This window comes from Tursiops truncatus, chromosome 6 (genome assembly GCF_011762595.2).
Source record: "Tursiops truncatus isolate mTurTru1 chromosome 6, mTurTru1.mat.Y, whole genome shotgun sequence".
NCBI classification, from domain to species: Eukaryota; Metazoa; Chordata; class Mammalia; order Artiodactyla; family Delphinidae; genus Tursiops; species Tursiops truncatus.
This window is the reverse complement of record NC_047039.1, coordinates 46,517,348-46,534,501: the sequence shown is the minus strand read 5'-3', so window position 1 is coordinate 46,534,501 and position 17,154 is coordinate 46,517,348. Positions and strand designations below refer to the sequence as shown.

Sequence of the window (17,154 nt, the reverse complement as noted above, 5' to 3'; positions counted from 1 at the left end):
CAAATAAGGAAATCAGGAGGATAGAGATTAGTGATTTGCCCAAAGTTACACAGTTACGAAGTGCCAGTGCCAGCATCTGGGAAAAAAAAAAAGTCTTTCCTAACAAAGTCTGCCCTCTCAACTGCTGTGCTATGTTTTCTCTTCACCAAAATAAATCAGAATAAGGTGTTCAGAAAAGCAAGCAGTTCCAAAAATGGGTGGAAGACCTAAACAGACATTTCTCCAAAAAAGACATACAGATGGCCAACAAATACATGAAAAGATGCTCAACATCACTAATCATTAGAGAAATGCAAATCAAAACCACAATGAGGAATCACCTCACACCAGTCAGAATGGCCATCATCAAAAAATCTACAAACAATAAATGCTGGAGAGGGTGTGGAGAAAAGGGAACCCTCCTGCACTGCTGGTGGGAATGTAAATTGATACAGCCACTATGGAGAACAGTATGGAGGTTCCTTAAAAAACTACAAATAGAACTACCGTATGATGCAGCAATCCCACTACTGGGCATATACCCTGAGAAAACCATAATTCAAAAAGATACATGTACCACAATGTTCACTGCAGCACCATTTACAATAGCCAGGACATGGAAGCAACCTAAATGTCCATCAACAGATGAATGGATAAAGAAGATGTGGCACATATATTCAATGGAATATTACTCAGCCATAAAAAGGAATGAAACTGAGTTATTTGTAGTGAGGTGGATGGACCTACAGTCTGTCATACAGAGTGAAGTAAGTCAGAAAGAGAAAAACAAATACCGTATGCTAACGCATATATACGGAATTTTAAAAAGTGGTACTGATGAACCTAGTGGAAGGGCAGGAATAAAGACGCAGACGTAGAGAACGGACTTGAGGGCACCGGGGGGAAGGGGAAGCTGGGATGAAGTGAGAGAGTATCACTGACATATATACACTACCAAATGTAAAATCGATGGCTAGTGGGAAGCAGCTGCATAGCACAAGGAGATCAACTCGACGCTTTCTGACCACCTAGAGGGGTGGGATAGGGAGGGTGGGAGGGAGGCTCAAGACGGAGGGGATATGGGGATATATGTATACATATAGCTGATTCACTTTGTTGTACAGCAGAAACTAACACAACATTGTAAAGCATTTATACTCCAATAAAGATGTGGAAAAAAAGAAAATCAGTGAGAAAGCTACCACCTATCACAACAATCCATATAGTTTTATTATTGCCTTCAGGGCTGATTAATCAAGGGCGGCATTTATCTTTGTGCCTGTGAGACATTCACCTCCTGTGTTGCTCTGTAATTCAGAGGCACTTTTTTTTTTTTTTTGACCGCGCCACGCTGCTTGCTGGATCTTAGTTCCCCAACCAGGGATCATGGCCCCTGCAGTGCAAGCATGGAGTCCTAACCACTGGACCGCCAGGGAATTCCCAGAGACACACACATCTTTAACCTCAATGCATTTTCATTTAAGAAAGGTAAATCAGAATAAAGATTTAACTGTAACATGTTTTTTCAATTAAAAAAGAGAAAATAACTGAAGCCAAAATTGGGAGTATGTACATAAACCACAAAAATCCCTTCAGGAGAAGAATAGAAAAGATGCAAGAACAGGATTCAGATAAGATCATCCCAGGGGACAGTATACATAGAGAAGGGAAGCCCAGGAAATGACCCTGGCAGAGGTTATGATGGACATAAGAAACGAAGCCCTTCTTTATCAAGAGGAGGAACAGAAATCTAGGAAGAAAAAAATACAGAAGGGACATAAGGGAAAGAAGACTCAAGAACTAGCTCTAGCCCTAGCCCAGGGCCCTATGTCAAGAGTCAAATCAGGTAAAAAGTGCATCTTAAAACTGGAACAAAGTGGAAGGCGTTCTTATTAACAGTCACTGTTAAGATCTAGAGGAACCCTAATCTGGAACACACTGATGCTCTCTTTACCAAAGCACTCAGAGCTCAAAATTATCAAAAAGGAAAAGTCTACTTTACTTCATCATTACTCTAAAAAAATAATAAATCACCACCCACTGTGTGAAATTCACAATAGCAAGGGCCACATTATTCAGCTGGTCTTCCAGTTTTTGTAGCCATGTCTTTTCAAAGGGTTAGCCTGGTCTCTTAGTCACTGACATTTGAAACCCCTGGTTTAGCACAGTGGTCTGATCCCAAAGTCCTCTTGTTCTCTGGGTTTAAAACAGAACAAGAGGCCAGGCTAAACCTTGAAAGGACATGGCTACTCAAAACTGGAGATCAAATTTTCAAGAAAGTTTTATTTATTATTTCCCTAGAAATAATAAATCATTCCTGTCCAGAATATCTTAGGCAAGATAGTTTTAACATCAAAATCACTTTTTTGTCTGGACCGATAAATAGTGCCACAACTGTAAATGATTGTCCAGATGGTGCACTGCACAAGGATGCTTGGCCAAGGGGATAAGAACTAGATGAGATCCAGCTATGCTCACACTAGCCATGCCATGTTCCCCAGGCTAGGGTTTCAAGGGGCACACAGAGGTGGAGGCACTTATTTCTAGTTTGCCCAAAGACCGTGGACACCGTATGGGCAGACTTCTGTCTCTATAACCCACTCAAATCCATCTCTTGAGTCACCAAGAGTTCATGTTAACACTCAAATTTGCAAGGTTAACCAGATTTTTATTATATTCTGTTTTTACTCAAACTGTAGTTGAATGAACCAGTTTGTTTTATGGATGAGGCATCCCTGTTTTACTCAATGTTTCCATTAATGAAGACGTTTTATATTTAACCATTTCATATTACTCACAGGTCCCCAATCTACCCTACAAGGGTAAAGAAAGGCAAAAATGACATTTAGAAAGACAAGTTACCAAATCTACACCTATGATAATCTATATTAAAATATAAATTTTTCCAGATAACAGATCTAATATGGCCCGTCTCATTGTAAAAAAAAAAGCAAAAAAAAAACTAGACCATCATACTTCTGTATTGTCAGAACCGTTAAGAAACAACCTCAGGGACTTCCCTGGTGGTCCAGTGGTTAAGGGGACACGGGTTCAATCCCTGGTTGGGGAACTAAGATCCCACACACGCTGTGGGGCAGCTAAGCCCACGTGCTGCAACTATTGAGCCCGCGCGCCACAACTAGAGAGAAGCCCGCACACTGCAACTAAGACCCAACACAGCCCAAAATAAAATAAATAAATAAATATTAAAAAAAAAAAAAGAAACAACCTCAAATTTGTGAAAAACATTTCTTTTGTTCCTAATCTCATTTATAGCATTTACGCCTTAAGCCAGTAACTTTGTGAGAAGCTGAGAGCCTAAGGAGAAAAGAATAACAAACAAACAAAAAACATAGAACACATCACTGGTAACTTCTCAACAAACCACCACAATTTTTACATCAATCCTTTGAAGTGTGAGGACATGTTTTTAAAGAACAAAAATAAAGTAAGTCATGTAGTTTAAAACTTATGCAATTCATGTTTAACATATTAAGTGTAAAATACAAACATTTTGTGGGATCTTATCTACATGAAAAATACAATATAAAATATAGTAGTTACAATCACTAGAGGGATTATAAACAGTTTCTTCTTTTTGCTTTTCTAGAAAGTCTACATTGTTCTAAAGTTAGCACATATTTATTTTAAAATCTGTTAAAAAAAAACATTCCTTCTTGAGGCAAAAACATGTTGTTTCTAGCAGAACACCATTATTATGTCAAAGTCTTGAAATGGAAATCTTTCACTTTCACCTTTCTAGGTAACAAACAAAGCATAATAAAAACCTATAGAAAAAAAGAGGTCGTGTCAGTGAATAAAGCAACTATTTGCTGACTGCTTAACTATGTACCACATATTATTTAATATCTAAGGTGGAAGGAAGGGGATAATTCAGATTTATACCAACCTAAAGCCCTAGGTAAATTAGCAGCAGATCCAAGAACTGAATTTGTGCCTTCAGATTTCAAATCAAACATTCCTTATATCACACCATGGCCGTCTCCCTTGTAGAATAAAGGGTATTATATTAAACCACCTACCATTTGTCCTCAAAATGAAACAAGTATCTATTTTAAGAGTTTCAGACACTTATTTTCTAAACTGCTACCTACAGATCCTGATCACTGTCAAGTTTTCTTATAACTTACAGAACAAAAAAAATTTAGAAAATAAAGTGTTAATCGTAGTTTCCCTTCCCCTTTTCTACTCCCTAGCCCCAAATTGTTTTTCTTTAATATTATAGAATATGAACCCAAAAAATATCCAGTGGGGACAAACAACACAGCAACTCCTTTACCATTTTAGAAGTCTGGGAACAGACTAGGATACATTAGATAAACTTTCAATGCAGCTTTGAAACAAGGGCATAAAGAACTACCTGAGCCAAGAAGGGAGAGAGAAAGTGAACCAACAGTTTTCAGTTACAGTATTTTTGTATTTAAAAAGAGAAAGAATTGTTCATTTTTTAACTTGAAATTCTCCAATTTTTTTCCCCCTTTCTGTTCATTTCTTATTTTCTTGGCTTTTTTGTGCATTAGAAACAGGAGCTAGGGGCGGGGTTATGTGATGGTTTTCTTTCAGATGTTACAGCATTTCCTTTCAAGACTAAACTAAGGTTCCTACGCATGGGCAGCTAAACTGCTACTCCTGAGAGGTCGACAGAAAGCAGCATGGCACACCATCCAACACTGACAGCTTAAACACTTGACAGAGCTTTTCCTATTCCACACTCTAGGAATAATCTACCTGTTTCATTTCTTTTTCATTTAGCCTTTGCTCAACTTATGCAGTAAAAAATATCTGAGCTTTGGACTGAGTGAAAAGTGTGCTCCTATTTTTCCCCTCCTTACTGAAAAGGTAAACAGGTAATCGGGAAGAAAGGAACAAATGAAGGCAGGAAGATTTATACCAGAGATGCTTTTTGGTGCATATTTTCAAAGGTCTTTAACTGTCCTTCAAACAAATTATGCGACTTTCAGAAGACGTTAAACCATAAATTAACCACTAAGTATGCTGAGTGACATAACTTATACTATCATGATCATACTTTATAATTGATCTCATAACTTGGACATCCTAGTTTTCATTTATATGTATGTTCTACTTTCATGATTTAATTTTACAGACTTTTGGTGGGGGGCAGGGGGGCAGAAGCCAAAGAAACAGAAAGAAGAAAATACCAAATATGACATAAAATTGACCTCAACTCTGAGAAACAACCGAACAGATGAGGCTGCCTGCTTGATCTTACATTTATTTAAATAAATCACCTTTTATCAGTGCTGGTGAAAACAGCAGCATCCTTTTATCTTTTGAGGCAGACATTTACAGGATGATATATATCGAAAAATAACAGAAAGGCACACTTGTCCCCAAACAAATATCCAAAAATCCAGTGAAGCTGTCCAGTAACAGCCACTAAAATAATTTTCTATGTATTATTTTCTTTGAGTTATTTTTAAAATAAGCAGCCAGCTATCCATCTCTGGGCACTGTAAAGATGAGTTTGCCACAAAAGCCACATATTTTTAGAAGCCAAAGTCTTGATAAATCAGTTCCTAAGAACATAATTTGTTACACGCTGAAGAATGCCTAAAAATACAGACCTTGGTTAAAGAGGCTTCCGTATCTTTTTGTAACCTTTCCAAATGTAAGTATGTGGGATGAGTATTCAAAAATTTAAGTTGAACCGAAACATTCAGAATATTTCCAATTTAAAATACATTAAAATGCGGTATTTGAAAGGAAATGAAAATGGCTTTAAACATTATGAAAAGATGCTCATCATCACTCATAAGAGAAATGTGAATTAAAAATGAGATATTTTTTCACTCATCAGATTGGCGGAAAGATGTTTAATGAATCACTGTGGTGGAGAAATAGGCACTCTTACACATTGTTGATGCAAGCATAGAGTAGCATAACATCCTTGGCAGGCAATCTGTAAATGTCTATCAAAATTTAAATTCCACTTTGCCTTGGAGCCACGATTTTACTCCCAGGAATTTATCCTACAGATACACTCATCCATGTGCACAAATAACTGTATAAAAGGTTATTCACTATAGCATCATTGGTGGCCTGAAGAAAGGTTCACTATATGTCATCTTGTATTGGATGTGTATTTACCTATTCAAAAAAATTAAAATTTGAGAGGAAGAGAATGCGATCTATACTGTTTAGAAATTCAAAGTGTTCTGAACTCCCCTACAAAAGGAAATACTAAACCATCCTACACAAGATTCATTCCAGAACCCTGCGATAAAATGCTACGTTCAGATGGCTTGACATGGCTGCATTAGTGAAAGCTCCTTATCATAAGATCCCTTTGGCCCTTTAGTAACCAAAACCCTTTGTTGGGGGGTCCACGGTGGATCTGATTTCTACTTCACAATAAGCAGTGCTTCAGAAAGATTCCAATTTATTCCTTGCAAAAACATATCAGATATAAATGCAACTGTCACTTTGAGAAACAGGACTGCATTATGCTGCAGACTTAACACAGACTGAAAGCATGTTCCCCATGTCTTCTCCAGCAAATCTTGCCAAATGGGCGTCTGAAATGTCCTATTGAAACAGGTGGTGTCTGAACAGAATTGGATTTCTGCCTATAGAAACCCTAGTTCTAACAACTGCTGTGGTTAGTTTTAATTTTCAGTCCTCAAAATTAACTGCTGGCCAGTGATTCAGAAATAGACTGAACAACACGTTTAGACTTTGCCCTGTCTAATTGAGGAAAGAAAAAAGAAAAAGAAAGAAAAAAAAAAGCCCACCAACACCCTACCACCATCCTATAAAGAACAACAGAACCAAAGCAGACCACTTGATTTCCAGGCCAAAAAAAGGGAGCAGCTGTAAAACAAACTCAATTCTCCAAAGATGATTGCCCCTTTTGTGCTTTCTTCATAGAAGCACAAGGATGCACATACATACTTGCTGAACATACTACTTAGGAAATCTTCTTAGGGCTTCGAGAAGCTTTTAATCTGCTAGAAATTTAGAAGTAAGAACAATGGTAAGAACACCTAATTTTTCTGATGAAAACGGACATCTTAAAAAAATGATATTCCAAACAGACCTGTGTTTCAGTTTATACAAGCAAAATACTAACAGCCCGAATGTAAATTCCTTGAAGAAAGATACAATGGGCTATATACACGAATATGTATAAAACAGATAACTAATAAAACGTGCTGTATAAAAAAATAAATTAAATTAAATTTAAAAGAAAAGATACAATGGGACAATTCCCTTTAAATCCAACATGTGTCCATCAATGTGCTGGTCACACTAACCGATGCTAAACACATACTCCTGTGAATAAACTAGAGTAGCTTACACTACATAACAAACCTTTTCCACTGTACTTTTAAGTGCTTGATATAAAAATGGATAGAACTCTGATTTTCTAAACCAGCAATCAAAGGAAAAGGAATCAAGGGACAGGGTATCTACTATGAGCCACACACCATGGCTACACATTCCCAATGAAGAAAACAATGTCTTGTCCATTTCACAGATGATAAACTGAGATTCAAAAGAATGTAAACATTTTCCCAGGGTAATTCACCTAGAAGATGACAGAGATGAGGTTTTAATTTAAATCTGCCTGATTTCAAAATATTTCTAATTGTATCATACTCCCTCCCAAAAGAAAATCCGGAGAGACGAGTTAGTAAAATGACAAGTTTCAGTTATATGACAAACACTGTATCGTTGCTTTGCCAACACCCAAAAGAAAAACTCATCCTCTTTCAATCAAAAGTAATGGATGTCAAATCCATCTGCATTTTGTCAGTATGACTGAATTCCAGCTATTAAGAAGGTGATCAAGTAAACAGAAAATCATCTATTGTGATCATAACCCTTTAAAAAAATCCTGACATCATAAAGAGCATATTTGAAAATCCTTCTACAGGGATTCAACAGTTCATTTTAAAAAAAATAGAAATATCGCAGTGAAAGTGAGAGGTGCTTCTCAATGGGATACATTTGGTCCTTTTGCTTAAAACTCAAGTATAAATAGATGACATCGTTTTGCCCTCAGAAGTTTACTGCTCACTGTCCTCTACCTCTCCTACCAACCAAAGAAGAAAATAAGACCTCAAAACGAAGGCATCGGGCTTCCCTGGTGACGCAGTGGTCGAGAGTCTGCCTGCCGATGCAGGGGACACGGGTTCGTGCCCCGGTCCGGGAAGATCCCACGTGCCGCAGGGCGGCTGGGCCCGTGAGCCATGGCCGCTGAGCCTGCGCGTCCGGAGCCTGTGCTCCGCGACGGGAGAGGCCACAACAGTGAGAGGCCCGTGTACCGCAAAAAAAAAAACCAAAAACGAAGGCATCTCCTCCCAGTACTCAGGTTATTATTTCCCATTTTCTGACCCCTATCTTCTTTTTCTTACATAGGCCTGAGAGGAGCTAGCTTGTAAACCAAATCTACAGTTTCCCTAGCAAGTTCCAATGACATCCCTCATTTAGAGAGAACTAACTTCAGGGTCTTGTAAACGAACTCATTCCATATTTCAATATTCTCAGAAAATAATGCTTAAATCCAAAAATGCCCTCCCCACGAAAGTTTTACTCTTTTCTTTGAAAGCAAAGATAACCTTAATTTCAGGGGGCTATTCAAGAGAAGAACACAGGGTACATTTCTTCCAAGGCGGAAGCACACCAAGATTTCTCTGATAGTATTTAGAATAGAGTTACAACGTTAAAAAAAAAAAAAAAAAAGAGTGAAAAGAGGAGAATGTTATTGACCAAAAAAATGCTGTCATATAGCTATAGACTTATAGGTTATGAAATAGGAAAAAAAATCTGCAATTTTTCAAGATTCTTCTGGCAAAACATTCTTTGGAATCATTTTTTTCTGAGAGCTGAAAAGCATTTTTCTAAGATGCTGCCAGCTCTAAAAACAACCTTTCTGATCTCTTGAAAAGCCAAGTTCTACTTTTAATAGTGCTATGTACTTTTGGTTTCAAAGAAAAAAGTGAAAGAGAAGGAACCACAGCCAAAATGTTAAGTTTACCCTACTCATGCCTCAAGCTATACATAATGATTTCACACAGTACTTATGAAGAAGGGATCAAATTTTTCCTTTAAAAATAGAACATATACCTCTATGTCACCTATGTAATGTTTAAGTATAAGGAGCAAAAGCACCCCCCTTTCACTCCAAAACCCAGTCAAAACAAAAGTTTATATGGAGAGACATAGTCATGAACAGAAGATCTCTAATAGACATCAGAAGCAAAAGTGACAAAAGCAAAAATAAACAAGTGAAACTGCAGCAAACTGAAAAGCTTCTACACAGCAAAGGAAACCATCAACAAAATGAAAAGGCAAACTACAGAATAGGAGAATATATTTGCAAATCATATATGTGGTAAGAGATTAATATCCAAAATATATAAAGAACTCATACCAAAAAACCCCAAACAATATGATTTTAAAATGGGCAGAGAATCTGAATAGATAGTTTTCCAAAGAAGATATACAGAGGGCCAACAGGTATATGAAAAGGTACTTGACATCACTAATCATCAAAAAATGCAAATCAAAATAAGCTATTACCTCATACCTGTTACAATGGCTATCCTCAAGAAGACAACAGATGGTAAATATTGGCAAGAATATGGAGAAAAGGGAACGCTTGTGCACTGCTGGAGGGATTGTAAACTCCACAGTGCAGCCACTATGGAAAACAATATGGATATTCCTCAAAAAATTAAAAATGGAGCTACATATGATCCAGCAATCACACTTCTGGGTATATATCCAAAGGACATTAAAACAGGATACTGAAGATATATCTGCACTCTCATGGTCACTGCAGCTTTATTCACAATAGCCAAGCCATGGAAACAACATAAGTGTCCATCAACAGATGAATGGATAAAGAAGATGTGGAGATGTGTGTGTGTGTGTGTGTGTGTGTGTGTGTGTGTATGATGGAATATTATTCAGCCATGAGAAGGAAGGACATCCTGCCATTTACAACAACATGGATGAACCTTAAGGACATTAGGCTAAGTGAAATGAGTCAGACAAACTGTATGATGTCACTTATATGTGCAATCTGAAAAAGTTAAACTCATAAAAACAGAGGCTAGACTGGTAGTTACCAAGGGCTGGGGGGTGGGAGAGAAGGGGAGGTGTGGGTCAAAGAGCACAAACTTCCAGTTATAAGATGAATAGGTTCTGGGGGTCTGATGTACAGCATGGTGATTACAGTTAATAATAGTGAATTATATACTTGAAGTTTGGCTAAAAGAGTAAGTCTGAAATGTTCTCATCACAAAAGAGAAATGGTAATTACGTGATGTGATGCAGGTGTTAGCTAACGCTATGGTGATAATGATTTTGCAACATACAAGTGTATCAAATCAACATGTCGTAACCTTAAGTTATATGTCAATGGTATCTCCATAAAAGCTGAAAAAAAAAGATTTCTAATAAAATCAAAATGGCTAAGTTAGTAACATCATGATAGATTGCATTAACAATGATAAATGTTAAACATAAGGTACCATATCCAAAAATCTTGGTAAGACAAAAAATGTTTACTGGTTCAGATTCTCCCATTTCCATAAAAGACTATTTTAATCCTCCCATGCGAAATGGACAGAATCTATGGATTACTAGTATTTCGAATGAATTTTTAAATTTTACTACAAAATTTACTAGAATCAGTCACTTAAGGAACTTATGTCAAATAACTGGTGTGCTCGAATATTTCACATTTCAACTTATTATTTTAGAGTTGTCAAGACATAATCTAAATCTAACAGGGAAAAAACATGCAGGCTTCAAATAGCACTTAAAGAAACACAAAGAAGGAAAGTTAGAAGTCAAGGATGATAATTCTGAGATAAAGGCTGAGTGGAGAAAAAGACAGAAATCTACTAGAGACCTTATCAGGATGCAGTGCTGAACTCTGCCACATTATCACTGACCTGTAACCTCTTCTCTGGCTCACAAACAACTTTTGAGTACTCTGGGACTAAGTGGATGTTTTAAAAAGTTCTTGTGTCATATTTACTTTTTCCGACGACCCTTATTAGAAGCCTGATGTACTCAAGCTCCATAATTCACATGCTCCAATTACCTACCTAACTTCATACCCAAGAGGAATAATCAGAGGCGTAAAATGCCACCCTCATAAAAAGAAACGTAATGGGTATGATTAGGATTTAAAATGGACAGGCTCATTTTTAAGGGCATAGCCATAGATAAGTAGCACCCACACTGTGCTCTACATAACTATAAAAGAATCAAATAGGGTTTGTTTAAAAAAACTCCTTAATAAACATATAATAAATCCCTACCTTTAAAATGAGTTGTACTACAAAAGCCCAGTTCTTCACGACGATGCATTTCCCCATAAAATACTACAAATGGTCATTCATTTCCAAAGCTGGCCCATCAATACCTATTTAACCCATAATCTACCGACATACAGCATAATGTGGAATGAAATGTGGTAAAAGTACCTGTAACACTTCAAATGCATATTAGTATCAATAGTTCAGCTGAGAGGATGGGAGCTTGGCAAAACAGATCCCAAAAAAATGGACTCCAGGGGTTACATATAACCCAAAATGTTTACACAATTATATATATATGGGTGGTTTTCTTATGAGAGGGTCCACAGCTTTCCTGAGGTTCTCAGAGTGGTTATTCATACCCCCATAAAGGGAAAGGGCTTCTGTGCTATATAAAATTCAATTCTTCCCTACAAAGCCCTCAGGTAGAGTTCATCAGTGAAATGAGGCATCTTGAGAAGTTATGGTCTACACATGCTTACATATAATGATAAGCTCATGGATGAAAAACTATCAAAAACCTTCCAGTAAAACTAAGTGAAGGAAATCCTGGTGTAAAGAATGCACTGCAAAAAAAAAAAAGGAAAAAAATGTATAACTAAAAAAAAAAGAACGCACTACAACATTTTATGGGGTCTGAACTGCCCATATAAGATGACACAGGAAGTTCATCTGTATTCAATAGAAGCTGATGATCCTGGTAGTATCCAGTGTAAAGTAGATTCTGACCCATCAACAGTGTTTGTCTGCACAAACTGCAAGCAAACATTCCATATGCTTGTGAGAAATTCCACTTAAAAATCTTTCCCCATCCTAGCCAATTCACCTGGGCACTATATTATCATTATCTTAAAAAGAAAAATCTATCTATTACCTACACAGAATTCAAACAAACAAAAATGTGTTTTTAAATGACCCAAACAAGTAATCTGAATGGGTACACACCTTTTCTATTCATTTTGACCAAGCAAATCTGGATAGTAACTCGTTTTCATATAATTTTTTTTCTTTTTTTTTCATATAATTTTTGATGTAACTTTCAACTTTAAAATTTTTCCGTACACTGATATAACACAGTTAAGGCATTGTTCTTTTCTTAACTGAGGATAGTTTGGTTTTAGATTGTTGTTGAAATAAAGTTGAACTGCATAGACTATAAGGCTGTTCTAACCAACAATGTAATTTCAGACTCATACCTACTTAAAATATTGTTTAATTACCTCTTCTCAAACCATGAGTCCACAGCGTGGTCATTAAGGTGCTTCACTGCTTTTACCTCCCTCAAAACATTACTGTACTTCTTGACACACTAGCAACTAGCTTTCTATGGGAAGACTTTTCACAAGCCAAGCGTCACGTACCCCTCCTGCCTTCAGCAACTTTCTTCTGAACTCCTCTGTGGGGTTGTTGAAGGTAAGCTTTTCACAGCGGAGGTGATTCACTGGTGGATGGCCTTCAAGATGCAGGAATAAGTCATAATCAAAACGAACCTTCTTAGGTTCTTCCTAGAGGTTAAAAAAAATAAGAAGGAAAACAGAGACTTAGGCATAAATAGAAATTTGGAAAGCAAAGGTTTACTCCTGATAAGGATCAGAAAAGACTCAGACTACAGCACCGGGGAACTCTACTCGACGCTCTGTGGTGACCTAAATGGGAAGGAAATCCAAAAAAAAAGAGGGGAGATATGTATACGTATAGCTGATTCCCTTTCTAGTTAGTAGAAACTAACACAATAGTGTAAAGCAACTATACGCCAAGAAAAATTCATTCAAAAAAAAGAAAAAGAAAGAAAAGAGACCCAGACATCTAACAGCTACAGTGTCAAAGAAGGGGAAGTACTGGGGAAAAAGTCACCATGGAACTATCTACAAAGCAAAATGGAAACATCTGAAAAATTAGTTTCTTGTCTTAGAGGAAAACCAAAAAGAATAAACTCATCATCTTTCTTGCAGTCTCTCAAGTGGTAGGACACCACCACCACCGCCACCCAACTGGAAATCTAAGACACCCCTGAAGCCACTCCTTCCCCTTCCCACTCTACGGGCCTACACCCATCATCAACAGCTGACATTTTCTCTTTTCAATACTTCTTGAACAAGCCGTCTAACCCATACTGCCATGCTCTTACTGATTCCTCAAACTACTATAAACTCCTTCCTCTAGTAGTTCTTCCTACCTCAGGATAGATGATCACTTTTCTTCTTCATTCAGGCCTCAAAACTGTCCATATGAAACAAAAATCTAGCCATTTTCACTCCTTGATTAAAAATTCACAAGTTCCCAATGCCCTTAGAATAAAAATCTGAGCTCACCTAAATGCCACATAGGATTTTCACAATCTAGCTCTTGGTTCCATGTCTCACCACACCCCTTCCACCCATCTGGTGACCCAGCCACACATTGTGGTTGGTTGCTCCCAGAATTTACTCATTCTAGATTAACTCTGGGTTTCACCCTTGCTTTACATTACTACCTCCACTGCCGACCTCCACTCCTCCACCTTCTGCTTTACCTGGATAACTTCTACTCATCCCTCTCCACTCAGGTTTTATTTGGGGGAAGCACTCCCAACTGCCTCTCCTCTGTTCTGTGTGCCTCTCCTCTTATCCTTGAAAACATCTTAGAATAACTGTCTTATTATCTCCCTTTACCCTGCTAAATCATAAGATCTTTGAAAGCAGGAATAATGGTTGAGTCCTCACTGTACCCTCAACAACTAGTTTAGTGCCCCATGCATAGTAGCAATGCAATAAAGTCTGTGAAATGAATGAAAATACGGCATTTTCCTGGAGGACAAAACAGCACCATATCCAAGAGAACACAGTGATTATAATTCCATGATACTCGAGTTCTACTCTCCAGCCATTACTTTAGCTGGCTAAACATCTAAACCTCTCTACAGACAGATTCTCAGGCATCCAAGGGGAAATGAATACTGAGGATAATAATAACAATATTATGTATTTAACATTTATCTCATTTTCTTCTCATAGCTCTCCTTTGGGTCAGTTGTCAGCTCTGTTTGGCAGATGAGGAAATTAAAGCACTTAGAATTTATTACTTTATAAAAAAACTCCCTGTGTATTATAGATATTAACCATCTCTGTGAAATGTTACTTTTTTCATTTGTCATTAGCTTTGCCATTTTATGTGTTTTTGATAACAGCTATTTATGTTTTTTTAATAATAGCTTTACTGAGAAGTAATTCACATACCATAAAATTCACCCATTTAGAGTATAATATTTTGTGGTTTTTAGTACATTCATAGAGTTATAAAACCATCGCCACATTCTGATTTCAGGACATTTTCATTACTCCAGAAAGATATCTCAAACTCATTAGTGGTCCAACAGATCCCACACCCCCTGGCATCACTAATCTACTTCTGCTTCTATGGAGTTGCCTATTCTCGACATTTCATATAAATACATGAACATACATAAAATACATACACAATATGTGCTCTTTTGTGACTGGCTTCTTATACTCTGCATGATGGTTTTGAGGTTCATCTATGTTGTAGTATGTGTCAGTTCCTTTTTATGGCCAAATAATAATCTATTATATGGGTATACCAGGTTTTGGTTATATATTTGTCAATGAATAGAAATGTGGGTTATTTCCATTTTGGGCTATTGTGAATAATGCTGCTATGAACATTTGTGTACAAGTTTTTGTATGGACATACATTTCCATTTCTCTTGGCTATACACCTAGGAGTGGAATTTCTGGGTCATAAGGTAACTCTGTGTTGAACATTTTTAGGAAATGCCTTACTGTTTTCCAGAGTGGCTGCACCATTTTAAAATCCCACCTGCAATGTATGAGGTGTTTATGGTTTTTTAAAACACAATATTTTCTAAAATTACATAGTCAAATAAAACAATGTTTTTCCTTTTTTATAAAAGAATTTGTTATATTACTAACACCTGATGAAACAAAGTGATCTGAACCCAGTTCTTTTGACTAAAACGTCTTAGCACCGACCGTGTGGAGAAAAGGGAACCCTCTTGTACTGCTGGTGGAAATGTAAATTGATACAGCCACTATGGAGAACAGTATGGAGGTTCCTTAAAAAACTAAAAATAGAACTACCATATGACCCAGCAATCCCACTACTGGGCATATACCCTGAGAAAACCATAATTCAAAAAGAGTCATGTACCACAATGTTCACTGCAGCTCTATTTACAACAGCCAGGTCATGGAAGCAACATAAGTGTCCATCAACATGATGGACAAAGATGAATGGATAAAGAAGATGTGGCACATATATACAACGGAATATTACTCAGCCATAAAAAGAAATGAAATTGAGTTATTTTTAGTGAGGTGGATGGACCTAGAGTCTGTCATACAGAGTGAAGTAAGTCAGAAGGAGAAAAACAAATACCATATGCTAACACATATATATGGAATCTAAAAAAAAAAGAAAAGGTCATGAAGAACCTAGGGGCAGGATGGAAATAAAGACGCAGACGTACTAGAGAATGGACTTGAGGACACGGGGAGGGGGAAGGGTAAGCTGGGAGGAAGTAAGAGAGTGGCATGGACTTATATCTACTACCAAATGTAAAACAGATAGCTAGTGGGAAGCAGCCACATAGCACAGGGAGATCAGCTCGGTGCTTTGTGACCACCTAGAGGGGTGGCATAGGGAGGGTGGGAGAGACGCAAGAGGGAAGAGATATGGGGACATACGTATACATACAGCTGATTCACTTTGTCATAAAGCAGAAACTAACACACCACTGTAAAGCAATTATACTCGAATAAAGATGTTAAAAAAAGAAAAGTCTTAGCACCTCCAACTGTCAGAATGCAGACATTACCTACTACAAATTCATGGTTTTCACCTCTTCATCCAAACTTCCCCAGATCACAGTCTACACTCATGTACTCACTACCTCTCACTTCTATTACTAATCTGGCACGAAACTTGCTCCTTCTCTCCTTAATCAGGGTGCCATTCTCTCCCGGTTTTCCTCGCACTTACTGGCATTCCTCCTTAGTTTTCTTCACAAGCTTCCCTTCTTTCTTCATTGACTGGTTTTTTTTTTTCGGTACGCGGGCCTCTCACTGTTGTGGACTCTCCCGTTGCGGAGCAAAGGCTCCGGACGCGCAGGCTCAGCGGCCATGGCTCATGGGCCCAGCCGCTCTGCGGCATGTGGGATCTTCCCTGACCGGCATGAACCTGTGTTCCCTGCATCGGCAGGCAGACTCTCAACCACTGCGCCACCAGGGAAGCCCCTCTTCATTGACTCTTAAATGCATTTACCTTTTTGCAAAATTCCCCAGGGAGGCATCGCCCATTCACAGGGAGTTAGTTCCTCCTTCATGACAATGACTCCCCTCTCTACCTCCAGCCCAGTTCCCACTTGACTGCCATATGCTTGTGTTCCAGTCTAACCACACCTCCACTGGGGTGACCGGCAGCAACAGCAAATTCATGCATTATCTTAAACTGAAGATATCTTCATGTGTCCTTTCTCCTATACTCTATATCATGACAAACAGAAATCTTAATTGCTTCCCAAGGATAAAATACACAAAAGTCATCACTAACGCTTCCTTCTCCCTGACTCATCACAGTCAAATGGTCTCTGAGTTCTGTTTAGTATTCCTCCTTAGGAACTCTCAAATCTATGCCCTTTGCTCTAGTCACGATAACTACTGCCTTAGCTTAGACCTTCATCACTCTTCATCTGGTCGTCTCCCTGTTTTTGAACTTACCCCTTTCTACCTATCACAATGACAAGAGAGTGATCTTTCTAACACAAAAATCAGATTACATCTTCCCATTGATATAAAAGCCTTTAACGGCTCATCATTTTCTACAGGATGAAATCCCA

At 37.8% G+C, this 17,154-nt stretch overlaps 1 protein-coding gene across 3 annotated transcripts in view; it reads right to left on the bottom strand.

Moving 5' to 3' along the window:
- The window catches only part of MLLT3 (MLLT3 super elongation complex subunit), a 265,836-nt gene that overhangs the window by 101,517 nt on the left and 147,165 nt on the right, over positions 1–17,154 (bottom strand). For all 3 annotated transcript variants that reach the window (XM_073806090.1, XM_033858051.2, XM_073806091.1), the window contains exon 4: positions 12,662–12,805. In XM_073806090.1, coding sequence (XP_073662191.1) covers positions 12,662–12,805 — 144 coding nt within the window. The remainder of the gene's footprint in view (positions 1–12,661; positions 12,806–17,154) is intronic.